General features: G+C 49.7%; 1 protein-coding gene across 1 annotated transcript in view; it reads right to left on the reverse strand.

Annotated features, from left to right (window-relative positions):
* The window catches only part of LOC123768759 (regulator of G-protein signaling 3), a 449,023-nt gene that overhangs the window by 2,135 nt on the left and 430,658 nt on the right, over positions 1 to 16,230 (reverse strand). The window contains exons 3-4 of the mRNA XM_045759533.2: positions 3,038 to 3,162; positions 410 to 573 (exon numbers count right to left, since the gene is read on the reverse strand). Of these exons, the coding sequence (XP_045615489.1) occupies positions 410 to 573; positions 3,038 to 3,162 (289 nt within the window). The remainder of the gene's footprint in view (positions 1 to 409; positions 574 to 3,037; positions 3,163 to 16,230) is intronic.

Genomic DNA, 16,230 nt, shown 5'->3' on the forward strand with positions numbered 1-16,230 from the left:
ACGCAATAAATACCTTCACACATTTCGAATTACAAATAAGAGAAAATAAAAACAGAGTAGGAAGTGTGTGTGTGTGTGGTGTGTGTAACACCAGGCGAGTGAACACACACACACACACACACACACACACACACACACACACACACACACACACACACACACACACACACACACACACACTCTCTTCCTCCTTATTTCTCGCATATTCGACCCAGTACGTAGAGTACTTAGTGATGTACATTGCGTTCATCAAGAGCCCCGTCAATGACTGTACTGGCTTGTCGTCGTTACTGAACGTTGTGTACACTACAGTGTACATCATCTTAAAGCAGCCAGCACGACCAAGGACAATGGGCTCTTGAAACGCTCCAACGTACACTCTAAGGACAACATGTAGAGGCCAACTCACCTCTTTAGGTGCCTGAACTGCAACGTAGTCGGAGTGAATCTTGGAGGCTTTGGAGGGCATCTTTGCCACGCGTGTCTTCTTGAAGTCCTCCACTGCCAGCCAGAACTCCACATTCTCCTCACTGAATTCCCTCTGCAGGAAGGCTTTGAAGAGCGCCTGACCATCTGTTAAGATGAAGAAAATTGTAGGGTTAATTCTTGAAGACACACACCAGGTGGGGACAAGAAGTAATATCAAGAATATTTGCAATATTTGGTGCAATACCTCAATGCATTATTTATTATTTGGCACGATCTACACAGTGTCTTGCACACTCTACACAGAGCTAAGCTTAAGACGCTCAAGCGACCTTGCAACTCCAACACTGATTTGTTCCTAGCTGTCACCCACACTATAGACGAGTCGTGGCGCCATCACTGCCACATTCCCGCACGTGTGTGTGTGCGTGTGTGTGCGCGCACGTGCGTGCAGTCTCTCCCAGGTGCGTACCCATGCAAACAATGAAATCACTGCCAAATGCCTCCTTATCCTTGATACGAGCACAGATTCTATTTTATGTAAACATTTAACGGGTATCATTGGTGATGATGGTCTGTGGCCCTCCTCGCGGACCACACTCGTGGCCCAGTCTACCTCAGCGGCCCACACCTGCGACCCACGCATGCTTCCGTGGCCCCACAGCTGCACCTCCACCCACTGGCACTGCGTCGCTCTAGATAGGTTTGCTTATTATTACTTTATTTTTTTATGTTTACAAGTTCAACGGCGATTTTGTCCCTCCCGAGAGACCCCTGAGAAGGTAGAGGGCGGCTACGACAGCCTTGACGCCCCGACCTTGTGCACCTACGCTTCACTCCCTTCATATTTTGAGCACTAAAAAGGTCCACAAAAATGGCCAGTTCGGCCCCCCACTCACCACGGGACTTGCTATTCTCGCTCCCACCTGCTGCCACAACTGTTGCCAAGGATCTCGGCATCTAAATGAAGTTGATTAGGTCGTTTTAGGAGGTGGTTTCTGAAGCCGCCACACTTCCCTTTGATGGCTATAACACATGTCGTTTATATAGAAAATTTCCGAGAAATCGTCAGCCACTAGTAAGAATTGTTTAGATGTTTGTGTGTCGAGGTGAAGGTGGTCTGTGTGGGTGCTGTAGGGGCTAGAGCATGTCTGGGAAGTGTGTTTAGGAGGGTGGTGGGGGAGAGGGCTTCAACAGGCGTGCCCACAAGAGGGGGGGGCTTCAACAGGCGTGCCCACAGAAGGGGGGGGCTTCAACGGGCGTGCCCACAGGAGGGGGGCTTCAACGGGCGTGCCCACAGGAGGGGGGCTTCAACAGGCGTGCCCACAAAAGGGGGGGGGGCTTCAACAGGCGTGCCCACAGAAGGGGGGGCTTCAACAGGCGTGCCCACAGAAGAGGGGGGCTTCAACAGGCGTGCCCACAGGAGGGGGCTTCAACAGGCGTGCCCACAGAAGGGGGGCTTCAACAGGCGTGCCCACAGGAGGGGGCTTCAACAGGCGTGCCCACATTCCCTCCCTCAGCTTGGATCTTCAACAATCTCAGGACTGATGGAATGTGGGGCAGGTCGTGGAGGCCCGCTTTTATCCCCATCATTCTCTCTCTTGATGTTGACGGCCAAATTCCAAATGTTCACAGATTCGTCTCGTTAAATTCATGCACCCGATTTCTTTTCCCTGCCCTACATCAAAGCCCCACACACACCGCTGACCTCATATGTTTTGAGACACGCCTGCTGCCCTTTCTTGCCTCACGAGGCGGGCCAGACGTGGCCCCCTCCTGCCTCACGAGGCGGGCCAGACGTGGCCCCCTCCTGCCTCACGAGGCGGGCCAGACGTGGCCCCCTCCTGCCTCACGAGGCGGGCCAGACGTGGCCCCCTCCTGCCTCACGAGGCGGGCCAGACGTGGCCCCCTCCTGCCTCACGAGGCGGGCCAGACGTGGCCCCCTCCTGCCTCACGAGGCGGGCCAGACGTGGCCCTCTCCTGCCTCACGAGGCGGGCCAGACGTGGCCCTCAACGCTCTATACGGTGCCACACCACCACCACACCGTCGGGGGCTGTGTGTACTATGACTCGCCAAATAGGACCAGGAGACTCCCTATCTCGAGAAAGTTGACAGAGCCTAACCACTTTATTTAGTGAAAATGTGTAATAGTGCGGGGTTTTCTCCGCTCCTGGCTACCCATCCCTACACCTGCCTACACCCCTCCTACACCTGCGTACACCCCTCCTACACCCCCCGACACCTGCCTACACACCCCCACACCTGCCTACACACCCCACACCTGCCTACACACCCCACACCTGCCTACACACCGCACACCTGCCTACACACCCCCCCACACCTGCCTACACCCCCCCCCACGCCTGCCTACACCCCCTCCACACCTGCCTACACCCCCTCCACACCTGCCTACACCCCCTCCCACACCTGCCTACACCCCCCACACCTGCCTACACCCCCCCTACACCTGCCTACACACCCCCACACCTGCCTACATACCCCCCCCTACACACCCCCACACCCCCCTACACCTGACCACCGTGCAAGAACATCGAGCAACAGCCATATAAGATGAAGCACTTGTACACAACACTGGTGGAATATACTTACATTTTGAGGCCATGAGGTTGTGGAAGCTGTCAGCCCAGCCCTGCGCCTCCTCGGGCTGCGGCCTGACGCTGACCTGCGCCTCGCCGCGGCGCCGCAGCCATCCTATCCGCAGCCGCATGTCACTCCTGCGGAAGAAAGATACCGGGAGTCAAGCAGGTGTCGCCAAACCCCATCACAGAAGACATATAGTGCCAAAGACAGACAGACGATTGAAAGACGTTGAACACCCCCCCATCCCACAATCGAGATGACGCAGGTTCGAGCCCTTCCAACTACCCCACACCTCCAATCATGAGTGTACCTAACAATACTCAGGGATCTGATTGTAAGACAATTACCTGGGGTACCTTGAGGATGTCCCTCGCTCGAGTGAATACGTCCCGCCGAGCCCCCCCCCCCTCCTCCTCTCCAAGTTCCAGGGCTCGAACCCCCCCATAGGCTTATGTGATCCCGAGGAGCGCCAGCTATAGGCCTAGACGGGCCTATGGAGACGCCCAGTATGGTGGAAAATGACGATATACATAACCGGAATCCGAAGATACGAGAGAAATGTGCATATGAGAGAATAAAGAATGTGGAAGAGACGAGAGAGAGAGAGAGAGAGAGGGGGGGGAGAGAGAGAGGGAGGGGGGCGTTAAGAGGGTGGAGAGGTTGCCTGGAGGTTCCGGGAGCAGATGAGGTTGGCAGAGGTTCGAGGCATGGCGATGCCGCCCACGCTGGCCTGGTCCACAGCCGGACCTAGACGGCCAGTGGCAAGAGGCGTGTGGCCACCCTGGGCCACCTATACGCCACCCTGGGCCACCCTGGGCCACCTATAGGCCACCCTGGGCCACCTATAGGCCACCCTGGGCCACCTATAGGCCACCCTGGGTCACCTATAGGCCACCCTGGGCCACCTATAGGCCAGCCTGGGCCACCTATAGGCCATCACCCGTGGGCCGGACAGGCGCTAGGGGGCGGTGATGAGTGTTGCAGGGCCGGATGAATCTATTTAAGAATAATTCCCAGCAGAATAGCTGGTGAATTATAATGGTATGTGGTGATGATATCCCGTTTTCTTTAGATGGTAATTCCACTACAAGTTACGTTTTCTATGGGTTAACTTGCTTATACAACAGCAATTATCTGTATGATATATTAAATGGTGTCGGATTTTCCGACATAATTCCCCAGGGGGCTGCTCACGGGTCGAAGTCCTCTTTAGAACAGACGAACACCGATACTCCTCCTTCGAATTATTTGATTAATTTGATGTTAGTAGTTAGTAATCACACATTTGTGTGTCTGTTCGTACAGGACGGATGTCCCGTACTAGAGTTGCAGGGATTAGAAGTCTAATGCGATTTCATTTCCCTGTCAACTCTTGAAAGGCTAATATTCAAGCCTTATTACATATTATTTAACCCAGAAGACTGGATGTGATCAAGTACTACAGTCAAGTATGATTCAGGGACTGCAGTGAGATCAGTGACATTAGATATAACTTGAAGTTTCTTCAGGTAACTGGTCACTGATATATAAACACTGAGGCCCATGGAATACATCTTGATTAAATAATAAATGTATCAAATCAGTCATCAGATTTATTAGGGTTTAATTTAGTTAATTGATTCAGAAGATTGAATAGCTCATCATTAAAGTAAAGTATGGTTCTGAGACTGCAGTGGGTTCAGTGACATTGGTCGCAGTGACTTGTAGCTGTTTTAGGCTACTGTTCACTGATTTGCCACTGAGGCCTCATGAACTCCTCTTCAGCTTTAAATGATGATACTAACATCAACCTCTGTTGGTATAGTCAGCTGTAATCTCCTTAGTATAATGCTACTGGAGAAATATAATCAGCTGACAAATTTAGTTTTCTATTGGTATTGTTTATCTGCAGGCATAGGTCTCCTCAGGCTTGATACTGGGCCTGAGAGTAATTTACCTCCTGCAGAGTTTAACATGGTTATACCCTGATATTTAGTAGGGCTACCGATGAATTGATGGTAGTAGTCTGTCCCCACAAGGACCGCTATTTGGCATTTGATTTGCTCAAATTTACCTGCAGCTGCTTGATAATAGCTTTCCAGGTCAGCATAATCAACTTGAGATTGTTGTGACAAATCTTCACATTTCTTGATCTGTCTTGTTAAGTGGCCTTTAAGACCTGCAAGGGTTCTTTTCATTCTCCCTGCATTATCCATACTGGCTAGTTGGTGAAGCCTTGTGGGACTTGTACTTGGGCTGCTCATAATACTGAACAAACACTAATGGTAGCCTAGGGTAAATTCTGCACTCACTAGGCAATAATCCTACCTCTACTAGAGGTTAGCACTTAAAATTAATACACATTATATATATACAATCATACACACTAATGATTTGAGTGATAAACCAGTGTCACTGGAAGTACCTTTAGGTTAGCTCTTCTATATCACCCCAGGATGGTAGAGACACTAATTAATCACTCAAAGGTGTAATGATCATAAGTAATTATTATATATACACAACTCAATTCGAGTTGATAAAAATTACACCCAAAATAGGGTCTGGACCATTCATTAATGGTGTTAGGTTGTTCAATATAGTACAACTGACTATGGTAATAATGGGACTAGGATGAACGATAATAGTTCAACTAGTCAATGGTTAATATCCTACCCTGTTGTGGGTTGGCAATTAGTAAATATTATACTGTGATCACTAGTGCAATATATATTAAATAATTCTCTATCTTGGAGAAATAATATACACAATTATTGATAATAGCCTCTTAATTAGCCTCTATGAAACTTCTAATATTATCTAGAAGTATTAAATGTTATTAGTGACCTCGCGAAATAAAGTCCACAAAATTCGTGGATAATCTCTCGCGAAATGTAACACCACGAAATCCGTGAACAATCTCGCGAAGACACAGTCACTAATTTGGTTGGTTTCTATATTAGCGCTGTCATTTCACGAAATAACACGCCACCAAATATCTGTGGGTGTGCATGAAACCGCTGATGAGGCAGATCTGAACTTAGCGGGGCTCGTGAACTCGCACGAGGCAACGCCGCCGTCATGACTGCTGGCTTTGTTTAAATCACACTGCACTAGATATTTAATGAATCCACTGGTTAACTGGTTCATCCGGTACTAAGATGACCAAATGTGGGTTCATAGGATCAAATAATCCGTTATCCGGTTCGAAGGACCAAATAATGTGGGAACCGACCTGTGAGATTTATATTTATTTAATTTATATGAATTTATATTTACGTTAATTTATATACTTCGATAGCAATTTGTATAATGATAAGTGGACTGTATTTCTGCAATAATCTCTTAATCTCACAAATCGATCCTCTACACATTAGGGGGGGTTATTATATTAATATATATGCAGCCAATCAAACTACAGTAATAGCTACATACATTGATGAGGTTCCTTATCTTATAGTACAGCAGGTTAGTCCACCAGGTATAACTAGGGTGTAGACACCAAATTATCCTCTTTGAGGTAGCTTCCATCACCCAGTAACTGGTGCACATAATCTTGCATCCTCGTCTTGACCTGTCAAAAGTGCGCTAGCTGTGAAGCCAGAAACCTATATATGACAAGTATTTCAGAGAAAACTGTATACAGTACATGGAACATGAAAGACCTGGCTTAATTACCTTTAGTTTGAGGCGATTTCGCGTTCTAACCGGCTAACCCTATATCCTGACATTAATGGCCATAAATGAATGATAAACGGGTTTCGGATAGACACTTAACTTGTATTTGTAGACAGCGTGTTGACAATGTTACACCTTTGGGTTCCATAACACTACGTCCAAGTAAATTTAACAGGAGCCGAATTTGCTCCCGTGTGAGCCTCTGGTCTCAATAAACAACAATGGCTGCCCTCCTCCTCACTCTGACGCCTGGCTTACATTGTCCAGATTTCGGAACGTGATAGAAGGGTCACATTTACTCTACTTTAATATTGATAATTAAGTTAATTTATATAAGATGTTTTTATGATGGTAAAGTCCAAAGACTAATGTATTTAAGAATAATTCCCAGCAGAATAGCTGGTGAATTATAATGGTATGTGGTGATGATATCCCGTTTTCTTTAGATGGTAATTCCACTACAAGTTACGTTTTCTATGGGTTAACTTGCTTATACAACAGCAATTATCTGTATGATATATTAAATGGTGTCGGATTTTCCGACAGAATCATCCGGCTGGGTGTATGGAGCTGCCAGCGTAACCGATAGTGAGAGGCCTGAGGGAGGATAACAGCTGCGTCTGTCTTATCGCGTTATCTTGGCGCGGTGACGAGGCTGCCTGATGGAGGGGGGGGGGCAGTAAATAAATAGGGAGCGGGAGGGGAGAGCTGCCCCCCCTCCGGAACGCCACAATGATCGGCTCGTCCAAACTGTACGACACGACCCCCCCCCCCTACTCAACAGGAAGCCTTACCCTCCCCCCCCCCCATACTCAACAGGAAGGAAGCCGCTACCGGCCACTACACGCGGGTCGACGCTGACCGCGCGTGCACCCATCGGGACCGCAAACGTTCACTACAACGAGACGCTAAAGTGTGCCGCTAAGACGGAGGTGGTGCTATAGTGGCCCCCACATATGTGTGGTGGAGGGGGGGGCAGCTGCAGCTAGTGACGTCATGCCTGCGTCATCACCAACAAAAACCCCCTCCCACCCCCTCTCTACCCCTCCCCCCCCCGTTCCGCCCGGCCACGAGGCCACTAACCCCCCCCCCTCTACTACTGCCTCCTTGAGACACGGGTTAAGTATTAACAATGAAGAGTAAGATGGTGGTGATCATTAAGAAACCTACAAAGAAAGTACTCTTGACATATATTCTCCAACATGTTGAAGTTATTGTTTGTCTTGGAGAGCCTTGCTAGGTGGTGGCAGGGGCCTTGCTAGGTGGTGGCAGGGGCCTTGCTAGGTGGTGGCAGGGGCCTTGCTAGGGGGGGGGGGCAGGGGCCTTGCTAGGGGGGTGGTAGGGGCCTTGCTAGGGGGGTGGTAGGGGCCTTGCTAGGGGGTGGCAGGGGCCTTGCTAGGGGTGGCAGGGGCCTTGCTAGGTGGTGGCAGGGGCCTTGCTAGGGGGGGGCAGGGGCCTTGCTAGGGGGGTGGTAGGGGCCTTGCTAGGGGGGTGGTAGGGGCCTTGCTAGGGGGGTGGTAGGGGCCTTGTTAGGGGGGTGGTAGGGGCCTTGCTAGGGGGTGGCAGGGGCCTTGCTAGGGGTGGCAGGGGCCTTGCTAGGTGGTGGCAGGGGCCTTGCTAGGGGGGTGGTAGGGGCCTTGCTAGGGGGGTGGTAGGAGCCTTGCTAGGTGGTGGCAGGGGCCTTGCTAGGTGGTGGCAGGAGCCTTGCTAGGGGGTGGCAGGGGCCTTGCTAGGGGGGTGGCAGGAGCCTCTCTTACGCAGTTCTCAAGAGGATTGCGTCACCCCCCCCCCTGCGTCAGGTATACGCAATGATGCATCATAGCTGCATCTTCCCTCCCCCCACAGGCAAAGCAACCTGCATATCACCTTAATTAATAATGTCCAGACATCATTAACATCACACTAAAGACAGCAACCATACAAATTCCAGTAATAATATCTCAACAAAATATAACTTCCTGGATGAACTTGCTCAATAACAATATATTCAGCTAAAGCTTTCTAGCGTCAAGCAGAACACATTGTTAGCGGAGGGTAAACACCCTAGACAATGTCAGAGACGCGATTCACCACCACGAGGCCTCAGCTAAAGCTTTTTTTTAGCGTTGTATAGAAATACAATATTAAATACAATTTATTATTATGCTTAAGGTCCTTGTCTCTCTCCCGGCCCAAGAAACGAGCCCCAAGTCTTGGTGTTGACAACGACGCGGCTCGGGTGCGGCGGCTTGTCAAGCGTATTGAAGGTCACCGGTCACACACCCCCTCAGCAGTGCGGGGAGGGGGTGAAAGGGGTCGGTCTATCACGCTACGAGGTCATAGATTGAAGTCAGGTCAGTTGTAAGTTCTTGTCCTGAGGTTTGTACCACATACGGGCTATTCATGCCCGTGCCACCTCTTGGGTGGCTTAATCTTTAGCAATCTTTGTACCACATTCTGGTCTCAACATCACCCGCAGGTGTGTGTGTGTGTCCCTCCCCTCTCACCTGGCACTGGTAATTCCCAAGACCTCACACTTGGCACCCACTTACACATATGACCACACACACCTGGCACTGGTATGATCCAAGACCACACACTTGCCACATGTGTAAGTGGGCCGCCAACACAATTTGCATTCACTTACACATGTGACAATACAATGTGCACCCTCTCCACATGTGACAACACACTTGGCACCCTCTCCACATGTGACAACACACTTGGCACCACACACATATGGCTCTCACTCGCACTTAACACCACACACCTGTCACTGACTTCCACACACACATATATTCCACATACAACATAGGCTACCATTTTTCAACACCTAGGGCCAGAATTGTTTACCTTTTGCCGTGGGCGAGGGAGTCTGCGATGGCAGAGTTGATAGATCCGAGGACGTTCTTGGTAGCCTTCAGCGACTCCCGACGGAGGTCAGTTGCAATCATGATTGATCCTGCAGGAGACCAGACGAGCTGGCCGCTACTGAAGGAGGTGGGAAGTTGACGGGGGGAAGGGTGAGGTGTCTGGCGTAGTCCTCGAAGGAATGGTTGCACTCTCTGAGACAAAACTAAATATTCACTTGCGTATAAGTGGTCGCCAAAGTGCACTATATGGGTGTTCACTGTTCTATTAAAGTGTTCCTCCAACCACTTTATGTAAGTGCGAACCGGTTAAACAACGGCGGAAAGCTCAGTGGCGAGCTTTTTACACGAGTTAAGGATAAGCTCCGAGCGTGAGAGATGTCGGAGCGAGGTGTTGCTCTTAGGGCGCTGGGAGCTGGTGTGAGGAGCTCAGTGCCCGGGACCTCGCTAAATAACCCAGGACGCGCCGCGATCGCACGCACGCACGCGCACCCCGCGCCCCTCCCCCCCCCCCTTACCCCCCCTCCATCTCCCCCCCCCCTTACCCCCCCTCCATCTCCCCCCCCCCCCTCAAGACCCCCTCCTCCAGCACATGATTCCATATCAACTGCTTGGGACTAGTGCAGACATAATAGCCATAATGAAGGTGCTTAAGGACAGTACAAGATGACAGACAGGCGTGTCACGGCGTGTGTCACAGGTCATGACCTTTGACCCCTATGTAAACAAGTGTCGTTGTGTAAAAGCCTCGTTGAAGGAGATCAACTCTTAGTACCAACAACTGTAAAAAATTGTTATATATTTAATCCTCATAGCTTGAAAAGCAGATTGCCAATGATGTAAACTATCTATCTATCTATCTATCTATCTATCAAGACACACGAGCCTGCGGGCAACTTCCAGGATACACAAAGTTGCCTACGAAAAAAAAGTCTACTTTGTTTAAACTTCGAAGAAACGTAAACAAAGAGGATAGACTGTGGTAAAAAAAAAATATATATACACAAGAGAGGCGGATGTTGTTGGACGTGTTTGTCGACGATAATAAGTGATCGACTGGGCCCTCTTCCACCTTTTTTTTTTCTCGTTGCTTAAATGGTCCGCCCTTAACCTATCTCCCTCTTCCATCCCCCATGCACCCATCCCTCCCCTACTCTCTCTCTCTCCGTCATTCTATTCTAATCCTTCTCTATCCTATGTAAAAGTTAGGCTGCGCCAACCCACACCCATCCTTCCCGTCCATACAGAGAGCCGCCTCCTTCCCTTTTTCCTGTCCATACCCAGAGCTCCCCTTTCCATCTCTCCACTCCCAGAGCCCCTCTACCCCTTCCCGTCCACTCCCAGAGCCCCTCTACCCCTTCCCGTCTATCACCAGAGCCCCTCTACCCCTTCCCATCTATCCCCTGAGCCCCTCTACCCGTCCACATCGCCACTGACGGCCACACTATCTGGGAGACACCAGTGTGGCCGCGACGCCCGTGGAGAGAGGACGTTACGCTGCGCGCTGCTCACTAGCTTTGGGACACATTCGCTTGCATACGAGTTTTATAACTTAAATTACCGCACATCTTTCCCAGGAAAGACGAGTGTTTGGCTATTCGTCGTGATGTAGGCGAGACTTCCTTTGCTGCTGGGAACAAGGCTTGTGAAATTTAGAGAGTAGGATGTGTCCCGCTGGCTCCAAGGGATAGCCAAATATTATTAAAAACACTTTCAGAGGCAAAATTTGTTTTTTCTGAGATTGGTTAGGAAATTTTGGGGTCTTATTTGAAGCTTCCTTACCTTGAGGTGGTTTCGGGGCCTTAGCGTCCCCGCGGCCCGGTCGTCGACCAGGCCTGGTTGCTGGACCGGTCAACTAGGCTGTTGGACGCGGCTGCTCTCAGCCTGACGTACGAATCACAGCCTGGTTGATCAGGTATCCTTTGGAGGTGCTTATCTAGTTCTCTTGAACACTGTGAGGGGTCGGCCAGTTATGCCCCTTATGTGTAGTGGAAGCGTGTTGAACAGTCTCGGGCCTCTGATGTTGATAGTTCTCTCTCAGAGTACCTGTTGCACCTCTGCTCTTCAACGGGGGTATTCTGCACATTCATGCACTTATACCCAAAATATTTGCACATATACATATTCATACACACATTTATACACTGCATACAAACTAAAGCACACTCAATGTAAACTCCCTCTCACACTCATTCATTCTTCACTCCCCCCCCCCACTCTCCCTCTGTCCCCTCTCACATCTTTCCTTCCTATGTTATTTCCGCTTTCAACCCCCCACCCTTCCCCCATTCCCCTCCCACGCCACCCTTCTCTTCCGGCCTTTCCCACATGCGTAGTGTCAGAGCATAAGTCATATTTCCCCCGCTGGGTACTACGCCGGGATACCAGGAAGGGTTTACTTAACTAGTGGGAAAGCATAAAGTGAGTATAGTTACTGGTCAAGTTTGCCAGTGTAGGCTACATCAGTTCACCTACGTTGTACACCTGACCATCCTGTGGGATGGGAGAGGCTTTAGACAGGTGCCAGGTACCTGGGAGCTAGACAGGTGCCAGGTTCCTGGGAGCTAGACAGGTGCCAGGTACCTGGGAGCTAGACAGGTGCCAGGTACCTGGGAGCTAGACAGGTGCCGGGTACCTGGGAGCTAGACAGGTGCCGGGTACCTGGGAGCTAGACAGGTGCCGGGTACCTGGGAGCTAGACAGGTGCCGGGTACCTGGGAGCTAGACAGGTGCCGGGTACCTGGGAGCTAGACAGGTGCCGGGTACCTGGGAGCTAGACAGGTGCCGGGTACCTGGGAGCTAGACAGGTGCCGGGTACCTGGGAGCTAGACAGGTGCCGGGTACCTGGGAGCTAGACAGGTGCCGGGTACCTGGGAGCTAGACAGGTGCCGGGTACCTGGGAGCTAGACAGGTGCCGGGTACCTGGGAGCTAGACAGGTGCCGGGTACCTGGGAGCTAGACAGGTGCCGGGTACCTGGGAGCTAGACAGGTGCCGGGTACCTGGGAGCTAGACAGGTGCCGGGTACCTGGGAGCTAGACAGGTGCCGGGTACCTGGGAGCTAGACAGGTGCCGGGTACCTGGGAGCTAGACAGGTGCCGGGTACCTGGGAGCTAGACAGGTGCCGGGTACCTGGGAGCTAGACAGGTGCCGGGTACCTGGGAGCTAGACAGGTGCCGGGTACCTGGGAGCTAGACAGGTGCCGGGTACCTGGGAGCTAGACAGGTGCCGGGTACCTGGGAGCTAGACAGGTGCCGGGTACCTGGGAGCTAGACAGGTGCCGGGTACCTGGGAGCTAGACAGGTGCCGGGTACCTGGGAGCTAGACAGGTGCCGGGTACCTGGGAGCTAGACAGGTGCCGGGTACCTGGGAGCTAGACAGGTGCCGGGTACCTGGGAGCTAGACAGGTGCCGGGTACCTGGGAGCTAGACAGCTGTTACGGAGCTGCTTCCTGAGTATGTGTAACAAAAAGGTGGCCTGGTCGAGGACCGGGCCGCTAAACCCCGAAATCATCTCAAGATAACCCTTCATATAGTCTTGGGAAAGGGGTATGATGACCAGGTAGCGGTAGCCTAGTATCACATGGCTATGGCTCTTGACACACAGCACAAGAAAGGGATACTGATCTGGAGATGAGAGAGATATTAGCCCAAGTAGGAGCAAGATTCATCTCGCAAAGATAATAGGCCTAAGAGAAATAACAATTGATGCTTAGAGTTGGTTGAGTTCACAGGGAAACAATTCCGACATTCTTAAGAGGGTTCTGTCCACCTTCGAATTACAGCAAAATGGGGAATAACTACAACAAAATACGAACCAACAACAGTGTGATGGGAATGAACTACTCAGCCGCATACCCACAAAGGGGAGGATTATTATTTTTTTAATTTTGCCCCGCGAGGCGAGTTTATTGGGCAACGCCACTCATCCTGTCGCCTGAGGCTATCCTGTGTGATATACTGTGATATACCACGTTTCTCTCTCATAGTACGTTAGGTTAATTCAGGACAGGACGAAGTGAATGGAGATCATTTCGGGTCAAATCTTTACCGTGATCAGGCGTGAGTCTTTATTGATGAGTCGTGTCGACCTCATCAATAAAGCCCAGTTGCTCGTTACCACCAGCCAAACCCCCCGTTTATGAATGTAAAACACTTTACACACTACTCACAACTGATGACGTTCGAACACTTCTCGAAAAGTGCTTCGATGACAGCCTCTGTTCAAATCGCATCCCCGTCACCCACGTACTCCAACAGAAGCTAAACACCTAACCTAATCTGCACGTAACTTAAACTATGTCTAACTCTACACAGAACTTTCATGTGTAATAATAATCTATATAAGAAAGTGTCCAAAGTTGGAGGCCAGACGCTTGCGGCTAGCCATACTAAAAATATTTGTAGGCTAAATGGTCTGGGGGGCAGGACAGACATAGGCTGGTCGGGGAATGAGCACAAGTTACACGAGTTAAAGAAAATTTTTAATTATTCACGTACGCCTCCCATCCCCTTCCATCCCATCCCCTCCCCTCCCATCCCCTCCCATCCCATCCCCTCCCATCCCCTCCCCTCCCATCCCATCCCATCCCATCCCATCCCATCCCATCCCCTCCCATCCCCTCCCATCCCCTCCCATCCCCTCCCATCCCATCCCATCCCCTCCCATCCGATTTTTATGAATTAAATTCTGGTCACGTGTGAAATAATGGTTGAGATGCCCAAAGAGTTTTTATCAGAAAAAAACTATTTCTTTAAACAAAGTCATGAGAGATCCTACATCTCCTACATTGCTCAGAGACAAATTATTTAGTGCTGTTAACACCCTTTTGACTGGTGCCGACATACCAACTCACTCCTTTTATGATAATTGGCTGAGAAACAATGCTTACAATCTCATTAAACTTAACATTCCTTTTAAGTGCAATCTACCAGTCTCTGATATTCCTCTTTATCTGTACCCCACCATTCAAGTATCATACACACCTGTCACCAAGAAAGATAATGAGAATCTTGCTCTTCTCAAAGCTGTCACTCTTGAAACAATTGCCTCCTCCATCGAGAGTCTAAGATCTCACGAGCACTGTGTCTACACCGACGGCTCAGTCCAGTCTTCTACTGGACGGACTGCAGCGGCATGTAGGTTTTATAGAAATAATATCTGCACAAAGTCTGTCAGTGTCAGGTTAAACAACTGGTTGACCTCCACACAAGCAGAACTAGCAGCATTACATTTAGCAACCAGCACATTAAAAAATATTGGAGGAGGAATAATATTCTGCGATTCAAAGTCTGCTCTTCAAGCAATCGAAAACTTCTCTTGGAAGATCGACAGCAAGAACCTCATACTCCCAATTATAAATGACCTAATTGATGCACAGAGTAAAGGGTCTCGAATCTCCTTTGTATGGATACCTTCACACATAAATATAACCCATCATAATGAGACAGACATTGCAGCCAAATTAGCGTGTAACAAGTTTGAAGTTGAATTAGATCTAGGTATCCCCATCTCTGCTGTCAAAACTGTATTGGTCCAAACATTCAGATCTGATAGGAAAGAACTTACTGACTCCCAACGACCTGAAAGTACTAGTATAAAAAGCTATGATTTGTTCAGATCTGAAACCTACATCTATGGACAGCACAAAACGTCCACTAGACTGTGCGACACAGTGGTTGCAAGGATCAGGTTGGGTTACCGTTACCTGTGGCAGGTGGCTGCAGGGGACGGGTCTCCCAATCCTGAGCACTCCAGTTGCAAACTCTGTGAGCAGGAACTACGGCATGATCTCCCGCACTACATCACTGAATGCCCAGTTATTAGACCTTTCAGACCAGTTGGCATGAGGTACCTGGAGCTTAGCAATTACTTTATTCACTCTCGTATTCTTGAAGATATCCTCACAGTATACCCAAAATTTGCCAGTGCAGGCTATTAAACACATGGCCCTGTATGACTAACCATCCTGCGAGATGGGGACTTGTATTACCACTGCTACCTTATTCAATCTTGTGTTGTTGATATCCTCAAAATGCATCCGGAGTCTGCCAGTGCAGACCGCTTATCACATGCCTCTGTATGACTAACCATCCTGTGTGATGGGGATTTTTTAGCATCACCTAGTTAGCTTTTTTGACACACTGTACTCCACTTTATATAGTCTAGGGTAGCTGCACTAATGCAGATGTACCTCATATCTTAATAAAAAAAAAAAAAATTCTTTAAACAAAGTAGTTTCATTGCTTCCTAATATTATATTTAATGAAAGGGAAGAGGGGAGGAGGGGGGCGTGAGGCAGGGGGAGGTGGGGAACAGGGGTAGGGGCGAGGGAGAGAACGAGGGAAAGGGGCAAGAAGGGGAAGGGTGGGAGTTCCGAGGATCGAGAGAAGGGCACCCGGGCACCGCCGGATATCCTTCTCTTAAATTATATATGAGAACAAACTTATTTTAATTCATAACTGATGAATGTTTTTTGAGGTGGGAAAGTGGGTGCTGCTTTAACGAGCCTAGCGTGAGAAGAGGAGGTGAAGAGGACGAGCTGCCCATCTCACCGTCTTTCATCTGAGCTAATTATCACGGCAATCTTAAGCGCCTAAAGTCACAAAGACTTCAGTAATATTAACGTGACTGTTCATAATATCAATGTCCATAAGGCCAAAATTGTTCGAGGTCAGATGACTGTGGCTAGTCTCTCTAAAC

The sequence above is a fragment of the Procambarus clarkii genome, chromosome 86, assembly GCF_040958095.1.
Source record: "Procambarus clarkii isolate CNS0578487 chromosome 86, FALCON_Pclarkii_2.0, whole genome shotgun sequence".
Lineage (NCBI taxonomy): Eukaryota > Metazoa > Arthropoda > Malacostraca > Decapoda > Cambaridae > Procambarus > Procambarus clarkii.